At 35.9% G+C, this 19,869-nt stretch overlaps 1 protein-coding gene across 13 annotated transcripts in view; it reads right to left on the bottom strand.

Moving 5' to 3' along the window:
• The window catches only part of LOC128997732 (tropomodulin-like), a 145,397-nt gene that overhangs the window by 14,926 nt on the left and 110,602 nt on the right, over nucleotides 1-19,869 (bottom strand). For 11 of the 13 annotated variants that reach the window (XR_008491132.1, XR_008491133.1, XR_008491135.1 and 8 more), the window contains 4 exons: nucleotides 11,465-11,620; nucleotides 9,854-10,021; nucleotides 8,877-9,003; nucleotides 800-1,020 (listed from right to left, as the gene is read on the bottom strand). Coding sequence is in view for 5 of the 13 variants with exons in the window: in XM_054423378.1 (XP_054279353.1) it covers nucleotides 800-1,020; nucleotides 8,877-9,003; nucleotides 9,854-10,021; nucleotides 11,465-11,620 (672 nt within the window). In the remaining 8 variants the exon portion in view is untranslated. Of the gene's footprint in view, nucleotides 1-799; nucleotides 1,021-8,876; nucleotides 9,004-9,853; nucleotides 10,022-11,464; nucleotides 11,621-13,483; nucleotides 13,593-19,139; nucleotides 19,498-19,869 lie in introns of those variants that run through there. The other 2 variants (XR_008491136.1, XR_008491134.1) reach the window with 2 other exon arrangements.

Here is a 19,869-nt window from a genome sequence, read left to right as displayed (position 1 = left end):
ATCTAAAAGTTAATAGATTCCCTCGAGGCAACAAAAAAAAAACATCAAGGTTGGCTTTACAAATACAATGACTACAATTTGTGTAGAAAGGAAAATTAAGTTCATGATGATCTAGCCCACAATGATTTACCCCACTGATACCAGAACTAAGTACCTACATGAGTCGTGAGTCAACTATTATACCATTCACGTTATGAAATTCCATGTTACCTATACATTATACAGATTGTAGTCATAACATTCAAGTAATTTCCTATTTGGATTATGAAATTCCATCCATTATTCCAAAAGAAGGGCACACCCAATACTCACGGATAGGTGGAAAAATAGATGGGACAACAATTAGGACGATGGACTCATCGTTAGACAGCCAAAGGTCCTGGCTAGACCTTGGAAGCATGAACTTTTGATTCACTCAGGCTTTCACAGCACATGAGGCATTTCAGATGTATCTTAATAAGATGCAAAAGTAAGAAGATGGAAACTGCTTTAACTGCAGCATTCTTTCTAGACGATGCCGAGCATGCAATCTTTTGATGCAGCAAATTTACAACAGAGTGTCATCAAATTAAATAGAACTAGACATTGGTAAGAGTTATGATGGCAAGCAGTTGGAACCTGATAGGAAGCCAGATTGCAAGATCATGAACACGAAAATGAAGAAACTGAAACGTTGAGACTATGAAGTAATACCGAGAGGTGATCCCATGGTCAGAGAAAGGGCAAGTGGTTGATCGATTATAAAACTATGTAAATAGAACATAATTGATCCTGGTAAGACCAAGACTACATAGGGTACCTTGATGTTATTCCAGTTGAGATCAATGAGCTTGTGGTCATCTTCTTTGACCTGTTTGATGGTCTGCTCCGGGTCGGTACTGTTGGGTGGGTCAGCAGGGAACACCTTGGGTTGGCTAGCCTTGGTGATGCCATCCCATCCTAGACCAACGGGTTGACCTTTGTTGAGAAGAGAAGCGTGGTACTGGTCCTGGTTCATCATGGAGTGGAAGCCGAGGATAGCTGTAACCAAGCAGGAGGGTTAATATGAGAGATAACTAGGAAACAATCTTTGCAATGTTGAGAAATTGGCAACAAAGTTAACTTGATGGTAGTAACAAAATAGATGGTGTAATTGTTTAAGAAACTCCAATATGGGACAACATTGGAAATAAGAGAATTGAAAACTAAGTCAAATGATTCAATGACACCATTGCAGTGTGAGCCAAAAGTACAAATATTCAGTGCTGTATTTAGGGTACCTGCGGCCCTAGGCCAAATTAACCCAAGCGACCCCAGCCCTATAAGTGGAACTTCCTGGGATTGTGCAACATCTCCAACATCTCCCGCAATCACGAGGACATCATCATCATCATCACTCTTTTTTGGGACAATTCCTGGATTCGAACATCACTAATTTGGTGTTCTTCTTATAACGAAATTAGTACCTTATTAGTATTGTAATGTAATGAACAAGCTGTATCAAAAGTGGATTTAAAAAAGATTTTGAAAATACAAAAAAAGCAATCAGGATAATACATAAATTAAAATATAACCAGTCCATCAAATCTTATTTTAAAGGGATGGGCATTTTTACAGTTCACACCCTATATATTTTTGAAACAATTAAATATTTTTTTAATATTGCTGAGACTCAAGAATTGCCTGTGCATAATTATAATACAAGGGGTAAAAATTATTTAGCTAAAGAAAAACCAAGACTGGAACTTTTTAAAAATAAACCTTCTTATATTGGAAACTATTTTTTTTTTGAAAACTTCCTAGTTTTTTAAAAAACTAAAAAGACAAATTTAAATTTATGAAAAAACTGAAGGCATTCATACTTGACCTTGCACCTTACAAAATAGAAGATTATAGTAATTTAAATTTAAAATAATGTAGCCTATAGTATTTTGTTTAAATGTTTCTTATTGCTAATTTAGGTAGTAACTAACAATAAACATTATTCATGTACGAAAATTTGTACTGTGTGAATAAAGACTCTTTGAATCTTGAATCATCTGCAATCGTGTTAAATTTAATAATTTAATCATGTAAAAATTCAATTTTCTTAAAAAAAAAAACTACTGTACTTTTGTTGTATTATTAATAGGGATGTGTTGAATCCGAATCTCGAATCCAAAGAAAAGATTCAAATTTGAGATTCGAGATCCGCTGACAGAATACACCGATTCGCCGCAATCTCTATAAAAACGTGTAGCAGCAGTGTCGATCTACGCATAGCTGGAACAAAGCCAAACTCGGTCTCTAAACTCAAGGCTATGGCTTGAATTACGTCCTATTCAAATATGTTTTTAGGAAAAAGCATTTAGCTTGGATTAAATAAATATATAGGATGGAGAGGACACAGCTAACTCACCTGATGAAAGGTTGCAGATGAGTCAAAGAACACATAAAATCACACACATAATAATACTTAATATTTCGCCTCTTTCAGAGGCTTCTTCAGAAGTAGGCCTAGATGGTAGTTACAAGAACAACAGTTTAAAATAGGATGACACAGTTTGAATTCAAAATGTCTGACAGGTTGTCCAACTGACACTACACAAAGCACTAAATACAGGCACATTGCAATATTGTATTTACATATAATATGTATATTGAAAAGCAAATTAGTTTTGTCCATGGAAGTAAATACTTAAGAGTTAGCTGTGAGGGTGAGGATATGAGGATATTATCTAATGTTGAGGTTAGGTGGGGTTCTGGAGTTGGTCACAAACTGGTAAGCTAATTCCCATCTTCTGAGCATTGAACTATTGCATTGGTTCTTTGGCAATGATTTTAGAGCTTTTATGGTGAAACAGTCATCAAATAGAAGTTGGTGGGATAAGGCATGTTGTGCAACTGGTTTTTCTTTGCTAGTTTTAACATCATGTCGATGGCCGTTCATGCGTTTTCGGAGAGTCTCGGTTGTTAGGCCTATGTACTGGGCTGGACAATGTGAACATTGAAGCTGGTAGATAAGGTTCTCTGAGCTGCAGGTATGATGGCCTTGGATTCTGTAATTTTTATTATGGTATGTGCTGGTAAAAGTTTCTGTAGGATGGTGTATCTGGCAAGATTTACATCGGTTTTCATTGCATGGGTATGAGCCCGGTCTTGGTTTCTCAGATGGTATTTTTGATGGATTTGGGAGTTTTGGGTGGACTAGCATATTCCTCAAATTTGGGGGTTGCCTATAAATTATGGAAGGGGCTCTTGAAAGGAGGTTTTTGGTTTGGCTGGAGGACTCTAGGATTTTGAAACCCGTTTTGAGGAGGTTGTTTAGTTGTTGCAGGCCAGGGTGGTAAGTGGTTATCAAATTTACTTGAAGATGGTTGGTATTTTTCTTTGTAGTAGGACGTGGATTCTGAGCTGCTTGGATCTGAGATTTTACGAGAGTGCCAGGATAGCCTCGGTTTTCGAAGGCTTTTTGAAGTTGGGTTTGGTATTGTGTATGGTCTTTCGGTTCTGAAATTAGGCGATTTCCCCTTAGGGCAAGACTGTAAGGAAGTGATCTCTTGGTGTTATTCGGATGACAACTAGAAAAATGGAGGTATTGTTGGTGGTTGGTCGGTTTTATGTGGATAGATGTGGTGAGGTTATTGTTCCTTAGATGAATTGTGAGGTCTAAAAAGTTGATGGAAGTCTCAGAGAAATCCCAGGTGAAATTTAGCGGTCCAAAACTGTTGAGGTCTTCCAGGAACTTCCGTAGTGATTCTTCACCGTGGGTCCAAATTATGAAAATGTCGTCAATGTATCTAAACCAGCAAATGGGGAGGTGTTCACGGCTAGACAAAAACTTTTCTTCATAATTCCCCATGTAGAGATTAGCATAAGATGGGGCCATTCTTGTACCCATGGCAGTGCCCTTGATCTGTAGGAAGTGTTTGTCCTGAAATTGGAAATAGTTCTTTTCCAGTATGAATCTTATCAGTTGAGTTATAAACGAAGTGGTGGGTAGGGATCCTTTGGGTCTGTTTTGTAGGTAGTTTTCTGTTGCTGTTAGGCCGTGGACATGAGGTATGTTTGTGTAGAGTGAGGTGACATCAATGGTGGCCATGAGAGTGTTAGCGGGGAGTGGTTGTTTGACATTGTTAAGTTTTTGCAGAAAATCATTGGAGTCCTTGATATATGAGGCCAAGTTTTGTACTAGCGGTTGTAGATAGGCGTCTACGTATGAAGAGATACGTTCCGTTAAAGAACCGCAGCCTGATACTATGGGCCTTCCTGGCGGTGGTGTTATGCCTTTGTGGATTTTTGGTAATATGTAGATTTTTGGGCAGATGGGTTCTTCTGGTATTAACAGATTTGTTGTTTCTGGGGAGATATTGTTGGATTTGGAGTGTTTGTAAATGATTTCCTTGAGTTCAGCGGTGTACTTTATAGTTGGATCTTCTTTCAGAGGGAGGTATGTGGAAGAATCACTGAGTTGGCGTTGGATTTCTGACACATAGTGTTTGGAAGTTTTACCAAGATAACTTCTTGGTACAAAACATCTCGGATCCCACTTTCGAAAACAACGTAACCTCTACAACACTCCATAACCTCACCGAAGCCGAGAAAAAAGCCATTTCAACTTTAAAATCAAATACTGATATCATGATCCTTCCAGCTGACAAAGGCTCGACCACAGAAATCAGAAATGATTTCTGTGGTCGAGCCTTTGTCAGCTGGAAGGATCATGATATCAGTATTTGATTTTAAAGTTGAAATGGCTTTTTTCTCGGCTTCGGTGAGGTTATGGAGTGTTGTAGAGGTTACGTTGTTTTCGAAAGTGGGATCCGAGATGTTTTGTACCAAGAAGTTATCTTGGTAAAACTTCCAAACACTATGTGTCAGAAATCCAACGCCAACTCAGTGATTCTTCCACATACCTCCCTCTGAAAGAAGATCCAACTATAAAGTACACCGCTGAACTCAAGGAAATCATTTACAAACACTCCAAATCCAACAATATCTCCCCAGAAACAACAAATCTGTTAATACCAGAAGAACCCATCTGCCCAAAAATCTACATATTACCAAAAATCCACAAAGGCATAACACCACCGCCAGGAAGGCCCATAGTATCAGGCTGCGGTTCTTTAACGGAACGTATCTCTTCATACGTAGACGCCTATCTACAACCGCTAGTACAAAACTTGGCCTCATATATCAAGGACTCCAATGATTTTCTGCAAAAACTTAACAATGTCAAACAACCACTCCCCGCTAACACTCTCATGGCCACCATTGATGTCACCTCACTCTACACAAACATACCTCATGTCCACGGCCTAACAGCAACAGAAAACTACCTACAAAACAGACCCAAAGGATCCCTACCCACCACTTCGTTTATAACTCAACTGATAAGATTCATACTGGAAAAGAACTATTTCCAATTTCAGGACAAACACTTCCTACAGATCAAGGGCACTGCCATGGGTACAAGAATGGCCCCATCTTATGCTAATCTCTACATGGGGAATTATGAAGAAAAGTTTTTGTCTAGCCGTGAACACCTCCCCATTTGCTGGTTTAGATACATTGACGACATTTTCATAATTTGGACCCACGGTGAAGAATCACTACGGAAGTTCCTGGAAGACCTCAACAGTTTTGGACCGCTAAATTTCACCTGGGATTTCTCTGAGACTTCCATCAACTTTTTAGACCTCACAATTCATCTAAGGAACAATAACCTCACCACATCTATCCACATAAAACCGACCAACCACCAACAATACCTCCATTTTTCTAGTTGTCATCCGAATAACACCAAGAGATCACTTCCTTACAGTCTTGCCCTAAGGGGAAATCGCCTAATTTCAGAACCGAAAGACCATACACAATACCAAACCCAACTTCAAAAAGCCTTCGAAAACCGAGGCTATCCTGGCACTCTCGTAAAATCTCAGATCCAAGCAGCTCAGAATCCACGTCCTACTACAAAGAAAAATACCAACCATCTTCAAGTAAATTTGATAACCACTTACCACCCTGGCCTGCAACAACTAAACAACCTCCTCAAAACGGGTTTCAAAATCCTAGAGTCCTCCAGCCAAACCAAAAACCTCCTTTCAAGAGCCCCTTCCATAATTTATAGGCAACCCCCAAATTTGAGGAATATGCTAGTCCACCCAAAACTCCCAAATCCATCAAAAATACCATCTGAGAAACCAAGACCGGGCTCATACCCATGCAATGAAAACCGATGTAAATCTTGCCAGATACACCATCCTACAGAAACTTTTACCAGCACATACCATAATAAAAATTACAGAATCCAAGGCCATCATACCTGCAGCTCAGAGAACCTTATCTACCAGCTTCAATGTTCACATTGTCCAGCCCAGTACATAGGCCTAACAACCGAGACTCTCCGAAAACGCATGAACGGCCATCGACATGATGTTAAAACTAGCAAAGAAAAACCAGTTGCACAACATGCCTTATCCCACCAACTTCTATTTGATGACTGTTTCACCATAAAAGCTCTAAAATCATTGCCAAAGAACCAATGCAATAGTTCAATGCTCAGAAGATGGGAATTAGCTTACCAGTTTGTGACCAACTCCAGAACCCCACCTAACCTCAACATTAGATAATATCCTCATATCCTCACCCTCACAGCTAACTCTTAAGTATTTACTTCCATGGACAAAACTAATTTGCTTTTCAATATACATATTATATGTAAATACAATATTGCAATGTGCCTGTATTTAGTGCTTTGTGTAGTGTCAGTTGGACAACCTGTCAGACATTTTGAATTCAAACTGTGTCATCCTATTTTAAACTGTTGTTCTTGTAACTACCATCTAGGCCTACTTCTGAAGAAGCCTCTGAAAGAGGCGAAATATTAAGTATTATTATGTGTGTGATTTTATGTGTTCTTTGACTCATCTGCAACCTTTCATCAGGTGAGTTAGCTGTGTCCTCTCCGTCCTATTCAAATATTAATTGTATTTTAAAAATAGGGATATTAGGCTAATAACAGAATTTCTCGATTCGATACCAGTTCGGAAATGAAATACATTACTAACGACTCTTGAAATTCAAAATTCCATTAAAAACTCATATTTGTAAGGATGTTGCGATGGTCACTGTTTTGTTGTTCATTTACATTCTGAATCAGACAAGCGGCGTAGTTCATGCCAGCCCACAATTATTACTTAACCTTGACCGCCCGCAATAAGTATTTGTCTGCTTTCGTGTAGCAAGCAATGGCGGAACTGTGCCTTAGTCACTAGACAGACGACACGAGTCTACACACACAGTTACACAATACGATTCCCAATCAACTGTGGATTGAATTGATGTTTAGTATTTAATATGTTATTTAACATTTTATGAACAGAGTACGCCTATACTATCGATCAACAAATTTAAAACTAACAAGTGTACCTACAACAACCATAAATAACCAATAATAAATATTTGCTGTCCAAATAAAGTATACTGACCAACCGTTCGATTTATGTTAATAGGTTTTAAAAGATGTAACCCATTAGTCGTCTGTTATTTTTGTCGTGTGTCAAAATTCATTAGGTAACTTTTCATTGCAAAGAGTGTGTCATTTATGGTTAGTGTAACATTTATTTTTAAATAGTTCCTATTCCATTCTTGCCCATTTGTAACTTTTTTTGGGACTCGAAATTCGAAGATTCGAGATTTGATTTTTTTTAGAATTCGAGATTTGAAATTCCTGGATTCGACCATCACTAATTTGGTGTTCTTCTTAGTATTGTAATGTAACGAACAAGCTGTATCGTTAGCAGAAAATACATTAGAAAATATTACTGAAAAAACTTGAATAAAAATATTTCTATCATTTAAGCCTAGGTACTACTAAAACGCCCCGATGTATGCAAACTACATTTGAAGAGCGGTTAGCTGTGACATGTAAATTATACATGATTAATTGATTCTGTGACACAGTGCATGTTATATCACTAATAGATGACTCGCTTAAAACAACCAACATGTTTCTACCTATTGATAAAACAGTATATAAACCCAAAGAGTGATGAACTCAAGCTAGTTGTGTGTGAATTGACCTAGTTTGTGTATATCAAAATATGAATTGAGGTAGACGGTCTACCTATTAAAGTTTCATGAATATTTTTGTAGACTACTATGTACTAAGTTTTTTTTTATTAATGGTCCAAAACTGTATCCAGCTGGATCATTGGGCTTTTGATAAATCATTGGGCTTTTAATAAATGATCCAGCTGATCTCAGTGAGTAACAAAGCTGATCTTATACTTTCAACCCTTATACTTTACCCCTCTTCACCTTAAAATACGCACCCTTGTGAGTCAGCATAAAAAAATCTCTAATCCATCTCTCTCTCTCTCTGTTTAATGTTTGATATTATTGTTTTCAGCATCAAATTTTGAAATTGAAATTGCCAAACATTTTAAATAAATAAAACCATTATTAGGACCTTGTTTAGGGGGTGCAGGTTGCAATCCTGTCCAGTGAATACTCAATGAACAAGTATAATTTTGAAAATGTTTCTTGGAAAATTATTTAATATATCATTACCTAACAAACAAGTTTTATCAATAGGTGATCAAAAACTATTTAGATTAGTTTAACTGGATCAAACTAGTAGTATCAAATTGTACTTGTAGTATCAAAATGTACTAGTCATACCAAAATCACGTAGGCCTTCAACTGCAATAGTGTTATTAAATCTAAATAGTCGTGCAAAGTATTAGTGATCAAAATCCTTGTGATGCATAACTGTGCAAGTTGTACCATCTGATAAACTGTGTGGCAAGAAATTGATTCAAAGGGTTTGTGACTTTGAATTCCTTACTCCACTTAGCCTTTATAAAAATAATCATGTAACCGCTGTTTAAACAGATTCAGGTTAAAGATCATACCAGCCAGGTCAATGATTTCCTCCTGCGACGCACTGCTGAGAGCCATCTCATATTCATCTCCCATGTCTATGGCAATCTGTTCATCTGCATCTCTCTGGGCTTGATACGATTCAGGAGGAGGAACCCACTGTAAACACAACAACATTATGAAACTCCACTAGGAAACCACTGTAAACACATCTACATTCGAAACCCAACTAGGAGCCCACTGTTAATACATCTACATTCGAAACCCGACTAGGAGCCCACTGTTAGCACATTTGCATTCGAAACCCGACTAGGAACCCACTGTAATACAGGAATCCTCCAGTTGCTTTGGCTACAAAAAAATTATCAAATTTAGGATTTATCACCTAGCATCATTCATTCTTCTGTGTACTTAAATAACAAACCATATTATTTAATTACCTCAATACTCCCAATTCACATTTCAACACATAAATTTACCCATAAACAAACAACTTATGATCTATAGACCAGGCACAACAGTGTTAAAACTAGCGCAGATAGTTGATTTGAGTGTGAGGGCAATTCATTATGCTCTATCAATCGTAGGCTAGTATGGCCAAAGGCTTAACATCAGGTTCCATTAGACGTTGGTACTTGGAATGGAAAATTGAAGAACGGATTAAATTCCAGACTGGCAGCAGACCAAAATGGTGGATTTAATTCCAAGTCTGATTGTATACGGGTAACTTAGAATCAACAGGTTCATAGAATAAAAGTTTACCAATTGTGATCTAACGCTTGTTTTTCGAATCACCCTAGTCACTAATACACATACAGCTGTGAACTACAAAAATCCTTTTTAAAAAGAAACTTAAAACAAATACTATGACTAATAAAATAAATATTAGGCCTACGTGGATATTTAAAAAAGGAACGAGCAACTAAAAGTACAGTGTATGCAAAATTGTACCTAAATCAATACGACAAAGTATTTTCATTCAGGTTCAAATATGTATTGCATAATATACCTTTTTGCCACGGATAACGCCAGGAACAAAGGGTTTGTGCTCAGGCATGTCTGGTGTTTCTAATGCCTGTTTGTTGATGTGTTCAATTAGCTTCTTGCGGTCTAAGGGTCCTGTAGGTTCCTTCTCACACTCGTAACTGCACCTTTGTGATGGCGGCAACAAGTTGTCCTAAAATAACAGATTTTGTTAACTCTCATGACATCATTAAATGTAATAATAATAGAGTAAACAATTAGAAGATACTGATCAAAATACAAATCTACTTCGATTCAATTTTAGCTTCATAATAGATTGTTTCCTAACTTTTGTAATAATTCTTCTGGATCTAAAATTTGGACACCAGAAGTCTTTGATGAAATTAAATATAAAATTTGTAAATTGACTGATTGGCATTTTATGCCCGTTCCGTGCTTTGATAGTAAAACAATGGAATATGGAATGTTCATAGATGTATCAATGCTTTGTAAGAAAACAGCATAATGGTGTTAAATCTTTAAAAAATGTGTGTATTAAATAGCAATCATAGACATATTAGTGAGTGAAGTGGTGGATAGATAAGTGAGGAGTTTGAAAGTATGGTAATGAAAATTTCCTACAGATTGTCTGGGTCACCTAGGTTACTTAAATCAGCTGGGTTTTAGGAAGTTTGGGAATGGTGAAATGATTATAATTTAGTATTCAGTAGTTTAAGTTAGGGATCACTCCTATACAACTTACAGTAGGAGAAAATAGGATTGCTAAATCACAAGACCTATCAGACTAATTTGATTGATTACCACAAGTTATTTCATTTTATCTGTTTCCAAGCTCCCAACAACTCTTTAAAACCCCCAAACTGGAATTCTAAAACTTAAAACTTACCATTGTTCGGTTACAATTTGGGGTGTTATTCAATGACACTTTACAAGCAAGCTCTAAATGGAGGACATTTAGTGAACAATATCAGTACCAGTAATGAGGGACATTATTATCTTAGAAATGAGTCATGTCTGAAAACCTTGACAGTTGATTAAACGATTGTATTCTGTTATGGCTGACAGACTATGCCAGTCTTGCATTACAAGTGACTCATAGCAACTGTGATAATATTCATAACAGATGGTATTCTACAACATGTCTCTATTAATTTATTATTTATAAAAAGTAATATTACAGCAACGTTAGGATATTTAAATGAATATCAATAATATTTATTTCATATTACAACATGATAGCTACTTTTCAATCAAATCATTTATTTTTCATTCAAAACCAATTTAAATTTAAATGTTTAGTCTAGGGTAAGACAAAGACACAATCAGATTCAGCATTATTCTTGAAAATCGTAACTAAGAATAAAATAGATTGAACTTGAACAAAGTGAAATCGAACAGAATCCCCTTGAAAGCCTAATGTTTCCTTGCCTACTGCTTTCTATGGTTGATTCCAATATAAAATCTATGTCCGATTTATTTTTCCAACTTTTTTAAAACTTTTCCATATGTTTTATTTAGGTAAATAATATAGTAACACCGCAAACTAGGTTTTTAAGAGTTTCTTCATCTGAGATAGAAACTTAAGGACAACATACACGCACAGTGTATAAGGCCCAATTTCAAGCTTACAACTCACATCAGGATCAACTTCTTTGGCCAGTATTGAGATTTCCTCCGGGGAAAGTTGTGACAGCAACTGATCGACGTCCAAGTCATCGTATTCACCGATGTCTTTCCCATATAGCTTGGCTGCTGACGTCGTCATATTCGTTGTCTTGGTTGAGGAGGATGTCTGAAACAGAAAAAAATCTTTTAAGATAAGTGTTCATTATTAAAAATCTTTGAATGTTGGTTTATGAATTACCGTAATCTTTCGCAAAAGAATAAAGGTTTCACTCATGCATGAATGACCATCAATATGGGCTAGAGGGGGTGCTATGTTTACCACACATTTTCAGATTTTGCAGTAAAACTGTAGATGAAAATAAATTGGCAAAGCAAATTTAGGTACCAAAATGAGTAAAATAAACCACTTTGCAAGTTCTCCCGGACCCCCGCTTTACTGTGATTCTGTACCACCCCAGATCCCCTGGCCCCCCCTTATGAAAAAGTTAGATGAACGCCCATGAACTCATGAGCCCATATGGGATAGAAAGAGCTGGCCTAAATCTCGTTTGAAGGTAGGTATTAACCATGTATCTATAGGGCTTATTATAAAGAATCGTACTGTCATTTATTCAAACTAAAACCAGAACCAGAGATTTTCGTCTTATAATAGTTAATGTTAAAATGTGGATACCAGTACCTCAAGAAGCAGTACTGTAGTAACTATATGAACTTTTATCTGCCAAGTTATTAGAGCATTTACCAAGCCTAAAAACATTACGGGTAATTTTAAAAAGGGATTTAAGCCTAAGGCTGTTCTAGAGGTCAGAATGTACGACTTCTGGCCCAAAAGCCAGGGTTCAAATTTTGCCAATCACCGATGGCAATGACTTAGTGGTATTGCCCACCTTAAGTAATTTCTCTTTTCACCTATTGAGTAAAAAAGAACAAGCCTCTTAGGCCAAGAGACGACCTCTGTGATCACAAAAGCCATACACAGATAACTTTAATGTCAAGAATGAATATTTCCACTCTTAAAATTGTTCTTAGATTCCTAATTCTAGTTTTGGTGTTTTATGTGACCTGCTAAAGTTTGAAAAATGTCTTATAGAGTAGAAATGTTTTTCTTAAGAAATGAAGCCACTCAAGTAGCTTATAAATAAAGTGGATTCAAGCTTCCATGACATAGACAGTCACCTTAACGGTCTAAAAGTTTTTGTTTTTTGTTTTCTTATTAGGTTATTCTTTGTAATAACACTGACCTGTCCAATTCCATAAGGCAAAGGACTATAGATGGAGACATCATGTATCATATACAGGGTGTTTCGAAAATCTCACCCAATACTCTATGTGTCATGTTCCTTATGTTAAAACAAACAAAAAATATCATATTATAAACATATGCCCTATCTCGCTTCGTTTTTCGTCTGTTGGAGTGTATGTATTTGTTACATAACTACCCATAACTTTGGAACCACTCGAGGTAGGCAACCATTTTCAAACTTGGTACATGTATGATGACTAATAGGAACTAACTTTTTGCAAAGCATCAAGTTTCTACTTTGTATGATTTTTGACCTAAGGAACATGCCCACGGGATTTCAGGAGAAAGTTTGGAAACACCCTGTATATGTAAATTTTAAACTGAAATTCATGTCCTTCAGCTAGACACATCGGTGTTAGATCAAATGGACCCTACCTAAATATAACAAGAGAAAACTACATTTATACTGACTCGATAAAGTTCATCGAATTTATCAAAACATAGTATATTGTGGTTTTCCAAATTTGTCAAATATTTATCAAACTCTTCAAACACCATAAAGGACTTAATACCTTAATAATTCATATTGTATCAACTTGGAGGTTACCATTGGTAGATAAATGATACACTTATACTTTTTGATAAGTGACTGAGGCCTGAATAATAATAGATAAGATTTACAAAATAACTAGGCTATAGGCTTAATTTGTAATGATGAGAATTAATTTTAAAGCTTCTTTCAAAATCGCATTACAATACATGATAAGATAAACCATCGCTACTTACATAGTATTGTCCTAACCTTGATAGCAACACTGTGAGGGTTAGCATGATTTCAGACCCCAAAATTATCGTTAAAAACTTCCAAACTGATTTTTACAGTAATTAGTTAGCCTAATAGTAAACTGTTGAAATGACTAGGCTATTATATAAAATATTGTAATTGTATAAATACATGATTATTACATTAACACTGAACTACAAAGGCAAGGAATGAAGTGTGTGCAATTATCTAGCTAGTGATAGTACACGGTTTAAGTGTTTGCTCATAACACCTTGACGTTATCGGCTGATGTCATACTGTTAAACCATTGGTGTGGATTCTCTAATGCAACAAACCTCCACAAGATATTATGAATCATAATGGTAGGCCTATGTCATGGAAGCTAATAGGTAGTTTACATTTATTACAAAGACTAAAACTCATTAATCACTATAATAATGTATGTTACCGGCTGTTAAGTTGGCAACCTTATTGATAACATAAACCCAGTGAGCTATGTAGAAAGATACACCTAAATGAAGTTTGATTTTTTTTACGAGCCTAAGTTGGTAGCCTACTTAAGTTTAGTGTCTATGTGAGAATTATTAGCTAACATTTTGTATTTTTAAACACATAGAGTTTTCATTTATTTCAAAGACTTAAACTCATTGCTCACTAAAACAATGCAATAAGTTACCGGCAGTTGGTTGGCAACCTTGTTTATGACATAAACCCAGTGAGATATTTATATATATATATAGAGGCCTATATGTAGAGATATCCCCTGAGTGGAGTTTGCTTTTTTAACGAGTTTTAGTTGGTACTTAGCACCTTTGTGGGAGTTAAGAGCTAACATTTTGTATTTTTAAGCAAAAAGGGGAACTGACTCTATTTAACCCAAGGAAAAACAAGCAAGGAACTTTTTGTAGATGAAAGCATGATTAAACCTACAACATAGCTATCATAAAAAATGTAACTAAGTTATGTTGCAAAATTGCTTGAAGCACAAATAAGACAGATAAAAAGAACTACATTTAATTTAGCTGGGTGGATGCTGAAAAAAGTGATTAAGGATCCGCTTTACCTCAGCTCGGGCTTCAGTAGCTATGTTTCACCTTTGGACAGCGCTGCGAGAAGCGCTTGCAGATGTTTCCAAGATTACTGTTTTAGAATTAACAAGTAATGATAGCTACACACTCTAAACGGCTTATAGTAGTACAAAGACCAATCTATAGTTCTGCGTTTTTCAAATGTTCAAAAAACATTTTTTTTTATATGTTAAGGCTAGTTGAAAAGACCCTTTTTCTTGTACAACAACTCAAGTTTATAAGGTGTGTAGCCTATTTAAAATAAATGAAATATAGAAACAAAGAACAATAGAAAATTTCATCCTCTTTTATGAGACCTTAACTTTGATTCTACTTTCAATGTAGCAGGTGAAAAGAGAAATCTTGCAAACCCTTGCATTCGGTTGCGCGTCAGGGGTAAAGCGCGCCCTTAACCAGGCATTTTAATAACAAAACAGTATCAACGTGTACGAATTCTGTAGAAAAGAATATGGATCAATAGGAGAAATATCCTGATAATAAACTAAATTTGATAGGCCTAGCCAACTGGTCCAACTTAGCTCCTATGCATTCAAGATTCGAGACTTTTTGACGTAACCTCAGGAACAATGAGAATCTGGAGATACTGTTGACGGCATACTATGGGCTCATTTATTCTCACTTAGCAAGTTTAAACACCTATTTGGTGATGTGAGTGCCAGCAGACTAAAATGTTGTTTAAGCTGCAAAAAAATGGCTGTGAAAACTATTAAATACCCCCGCAGCAGCAAACCTGCCGACTAAGCGAATTTCCATTTGTCTGAATTGATTTTCAGTAAAATATATATTAATAACATTAGGTTTAATGAGTACCTAGGTTTGCTGCTACAAGGAAACTAATAAAGTGTGTTTTTGAGTAAAATATTGATAGCTTAGTACAAAATAAATAAATTTGCCAAGTTTGATCAAAATATATCCATAAACAAGCAAACTACAACATTTGACAATATTCTCCATAAGAATAACATGGGAATTTTAAATTTAAATTTTTTTTTAATTTTGTCCGTTACTAATAATCGAACAAAAATTCTTTTATATACTAAATTATTTGTTTTTTTAAGCTCTTTAAAAAGGTCTAAAAAAAAATCGGGAAATTTTGTGTTTTGAGGGTCAAAAGTGAGAAAAACCAATTTTTACCCCATAAAACCCCCTGTAAAGCCCCGTTTCCATGGTCCGATTGTGCTGGTTCGCGAACTCATTCAAGTTTATCCCGCTTTACACCTTTAAACCAAATTTCATCAAAATCGAGCAAAAATTACTCAAGTTATCGCGTTCACGGACGTATATCAAAATGAAAAAGTAAATCGGTCCCGGGTCTAGGTCTTACCGTGCCACCTACGGTAATAGCTACTTCCCTATAGGGAAATTCGCTAAAAGTGAGTTTGTTTGGATTTTTAAAAGCTTCCCAGCCAAGAACTCATCAGGAATGGACAACATTTCTAAATTCTGTCAAAATGAACTTCTAAAATCCCTTTTACACATCGTAAATTAATCAATTGAGCAATCGACTGTTCCAGAGCTAATGGAGATATCCACAGTGTATCCTAAATTCAAAAAAGGAGAAACACAGCTCATAGAAAACTACCGACCAATATCACTGCTACCAACTTTCTCAATATATCTAGAAAAAAACAATAAATATGCATCTGATACATTTTCTAGAAAACACCAAGTTAAGTTAAAATCCCCAAACCAGCACGGATTCAGACGGGGAAAGTCAATAAATACAGCCCTAGCCCAACTTTGCGAAACAATCACCAACTTCATTATGCTTAGTGGCCCAGGATCACTTAATGAATAAAATGGTTTATATTACCTGTCCACCAGTGATCCTATTGTGGTCTGTAGGATCACTGACGGACAGGTTATATAAACCATTTTAATCACCAACTTATATGGGACGACAGGAAACAAGCCACAGGAACTTTTCTGGACCTACAAAAGGCTTTCGACAGCCTGGATCGCCAAACTGGAAAACATGAACATTAACAGAAGTGCCATAAAATGGATACAAAATACCTTGCTAACAGAAGCTAAACTGTTAAAATAAACTAAAAAAACAAACTACCAAATAAAAACAAGATCAGAACTTCAAAAGACTATATGCGGCGTGCCACAAGACTCAATACTCGGGCCTTTACTCGTTCTAACCTATTATAACTAGGTTAGACCCCTTAAACAAAATGCTCACCAGTAGGCCTAGGGGAGAGTGGGGAGGGTTGGGACAGAGGGAGGGATGGGACATTCATTTTTAACCTATTTAAGTTGGTATCTTTGCTCTCTTTTTTCTACAGCATATATTTCCCTCTATTTTCTTTCTCCTTGTGAAGTTTGGCAGAGCTACCTGACACTGTTTTTATAAAAGTTTAACTGATTTTTTGATGAAATCTCTAGTATTTTGACGCAACTTATTGGATGGAAATCTACCAAAATAAAACTGTTAGACAAGTGCAATATTTTTGTTGGATACTCCAATGTTTAAGGAAGATTTTGATTGCATATAAACGAAGCTAACTTTTGAAGTTATGTTTCGGTAATCTTATTTGTTAAACCATGTGCTTGAGGGAGGCATAGGACAGTAGGCCTACTTAATATGAGGGAGGGTTGGGACAGTGTCCTGAAGTGTACCAAACCGGCGGGAGACGCTGAGCTGAGTGTGATGGCCTTAAAAGCTGTAGACACCACTAATAAAGTGTTTATTGCAAGAGAAGAATATGTGTCATACATTATGTTGGGAATGTACTTGGCATTTTACCGTTTCCCAAAATAACAACGCAAGTCGATAAGGTTAGATTTGTTTTCATAAAAAAACAATGTTTTTGAAAAGTAATCAAACTTAGTAGGCCTTCCTTTATCGTATACTACAAGTTCTGTTACCTAAAGACTGAATAAATGCAGTTGTTTACTTTGAAAAAAACATTCATTCAATATGTCCCAACCCTCCCCAACTGGTGTCCCAAGCCTTCCTCATAGAGGGAGGTTTGGGACACTTTGTACAGTAATAGTATTAAATGCATAACTACAAAATTAATTGAATTTCAACCATCTAAACTACTTTATTTTATTACTGAATCAATAATACTTTTATGTAACTTTTGTTTGTTAACCTAACTCGACTACAAAAAAATGAAAAAATAAATAATCAAAAAGTGTCCCATCCCTCCCCCCTCTCCCCTATAGCATGAAGAAAGAAAATTTTGACAATTCCTCAATCTTGATGTCCGACAACGTGAACAATGAACAATTGCGTAGTATGGCCTGGAAGTTAGGTATAATTTTAATTTTTTTCAAAATTGGGTGTGTTTGATTTCAGATGTTGGGGTAGGCCTAATTGATTATAGAACATTGATCCAGAGTATGTGGGTGTGTTACGGTACCTACCTATTTGTTTTTTGAAGTCTGTGTTGTGGTATGTCAATGTTTGTTTTAGGCTATTTCTGGTGTTGTGGTTGTGTTTTGATTGTCTATTATGAAGACAAGACACACCTTATTTGTAGCCAGTTGATTAGGTTATAAGGATTTAAAAAGATGAGAAGAGGCGCTGTGGCCCAACCATAACAAACTATTAAATATTGCTTTCAACTTCACCAAAAATGATCTTGTTACGTATAATAAATCTATTTGGGAGTGGGAATAAGAACATAGGTTATCACGTTCAATCTAAAAACTTCAGGACTCGACACAGATAGGCCTAAGTTAATCACCTTAAAAATATTTCCTAGTTCTTCACACAATTTATTATCTTGGGGACTTCCTTGGTAAAATTAGGCTACAGCCTAACAATAAGTTATACCACTTGTGGATACATACTTAGTAAAATTATGTGGGCCTTCAGTTAGAGGACCTCTGAGACCCAACTGAAATACAGGGAGATTAGGGATAACCGGCAAAAGTAGACACCCCTCTCCTAGCAAACATGTGAAAACTGAGCTTGAAGAATGTTGGCGTTTAGGCATTAAAATAAGCAATAAGTTACGCATATTATCAAGTGGGTAGGCATATCATATGAAGTGGGTAGGCCTAACTTACCACAGAAGTTAGTACCAAACTTGCTAACTTAAACCCTACTTCATGGTTATTATTTTATAAAAAAGACTCATCTTCACATTAAAATGGTAATAAAAGCATAATTACACTACAGTAGAAGGACTATGGGAGGTTGGATTTTAGACATGTAAGTTAACATACTAACATGACATACTACATATACATTGCATAACATAACATACTAACATGGCTAGCCTATGTTCACCTTCTGTCAAAACCTAACCTAAAATTTACTTGAGCTTTTAATTTTAATTTCAATAGCTGATAATAACATTAACCTTTCGAAAAGCTAATAGTGGTGGTGGAACACATAAAATTACACCGTTTGGTATTATTTACAGTTAACTTGTATATTTATGATAACTAGAATATATTAGCCAATTCAATGTTTTGAATTGATTTTAGGCCAACTGGATTTTCTGCCTTCCATATTCTTACTTTTCAAAACATATTTATCTTAGGCTAAATACATGTTAACTATTTCGTTTTAAATAATTCTAATACTACCTTATTTGTTAACACTCACATGAATAGTCAAATAGTTATTGAATGAGTTGCTTTGCTTGCGTTAAATAAACGTCTGTTAGAGAAACGCCCACTACACCAAACCAAACCAAACCACCAAACACACAACAACTAATCAATGCACTGCTACCTAGATTTTAGACACTTTCTTGATCACTGCTACTACTTGATAAGAACGCCTTGACAAAATAACAGCTTTTATAATAGGAAATGCGCGATAAAAATAAATTTCACACAAATATAGATAGATAATTACAACAATATTTAATACGTCAAAAAAAGCACGCTACAGTATTGACGACTGTATCTCACTAACGCTTACGAAGGACTAGAAGAAGAAAACAGATGTCTGCTGGTCTGACTGTAGTGAAGTGACTGACTGGAGACTAGGAGAGAGGGAGGGAGATATAGTGGGATATAGCAAGGCGAAGCGATGTCGGTGACTGAGATGCCGTCTGCCGTCCAATTATCAATTTTTTTAAGTATGTTTCCTAAAATACTTTTTATAAATTATGACTTTTGGAAGCTTAATTTCTTACGAACACGTAATTAATGTTAATATTCAGTTTTATTCAACTGCCCTAACAGAACTATTGTTACCTAACAATTTGACTGGGTAAATAATGAACTGAAATTCTGTATCAAATTATGACCACGAAATATTTGTTCACACATTAACCGCTCTTGGTAAAATAAATTGATTGCTCATACTTGCCTACTTACCGTTGTCA

This window comes from Macrosteles quadrilineatus, unplaced genomic scaffold (genome assembly GCF_028750875.1).
Source record: "Macrosteles quadrilineatus isolate MER2022 unplaced genomic scaffold, UCM_ALF_1.0 Scaffold_7__1_contigs__length_78375512, whole genome shotgun sequence".
NCBI lineage: Eukaryota > Metazoa > Arthropoda > Insecta > Hemiptera > Cicadellidae > Macrosteles > Macrosteles quadrilineatus.
The sequence above is the reverse complement of the archived record's forward strand: the minus strand, read 5'-3'. Positions and strand labels throughout refer to the sequence as shown.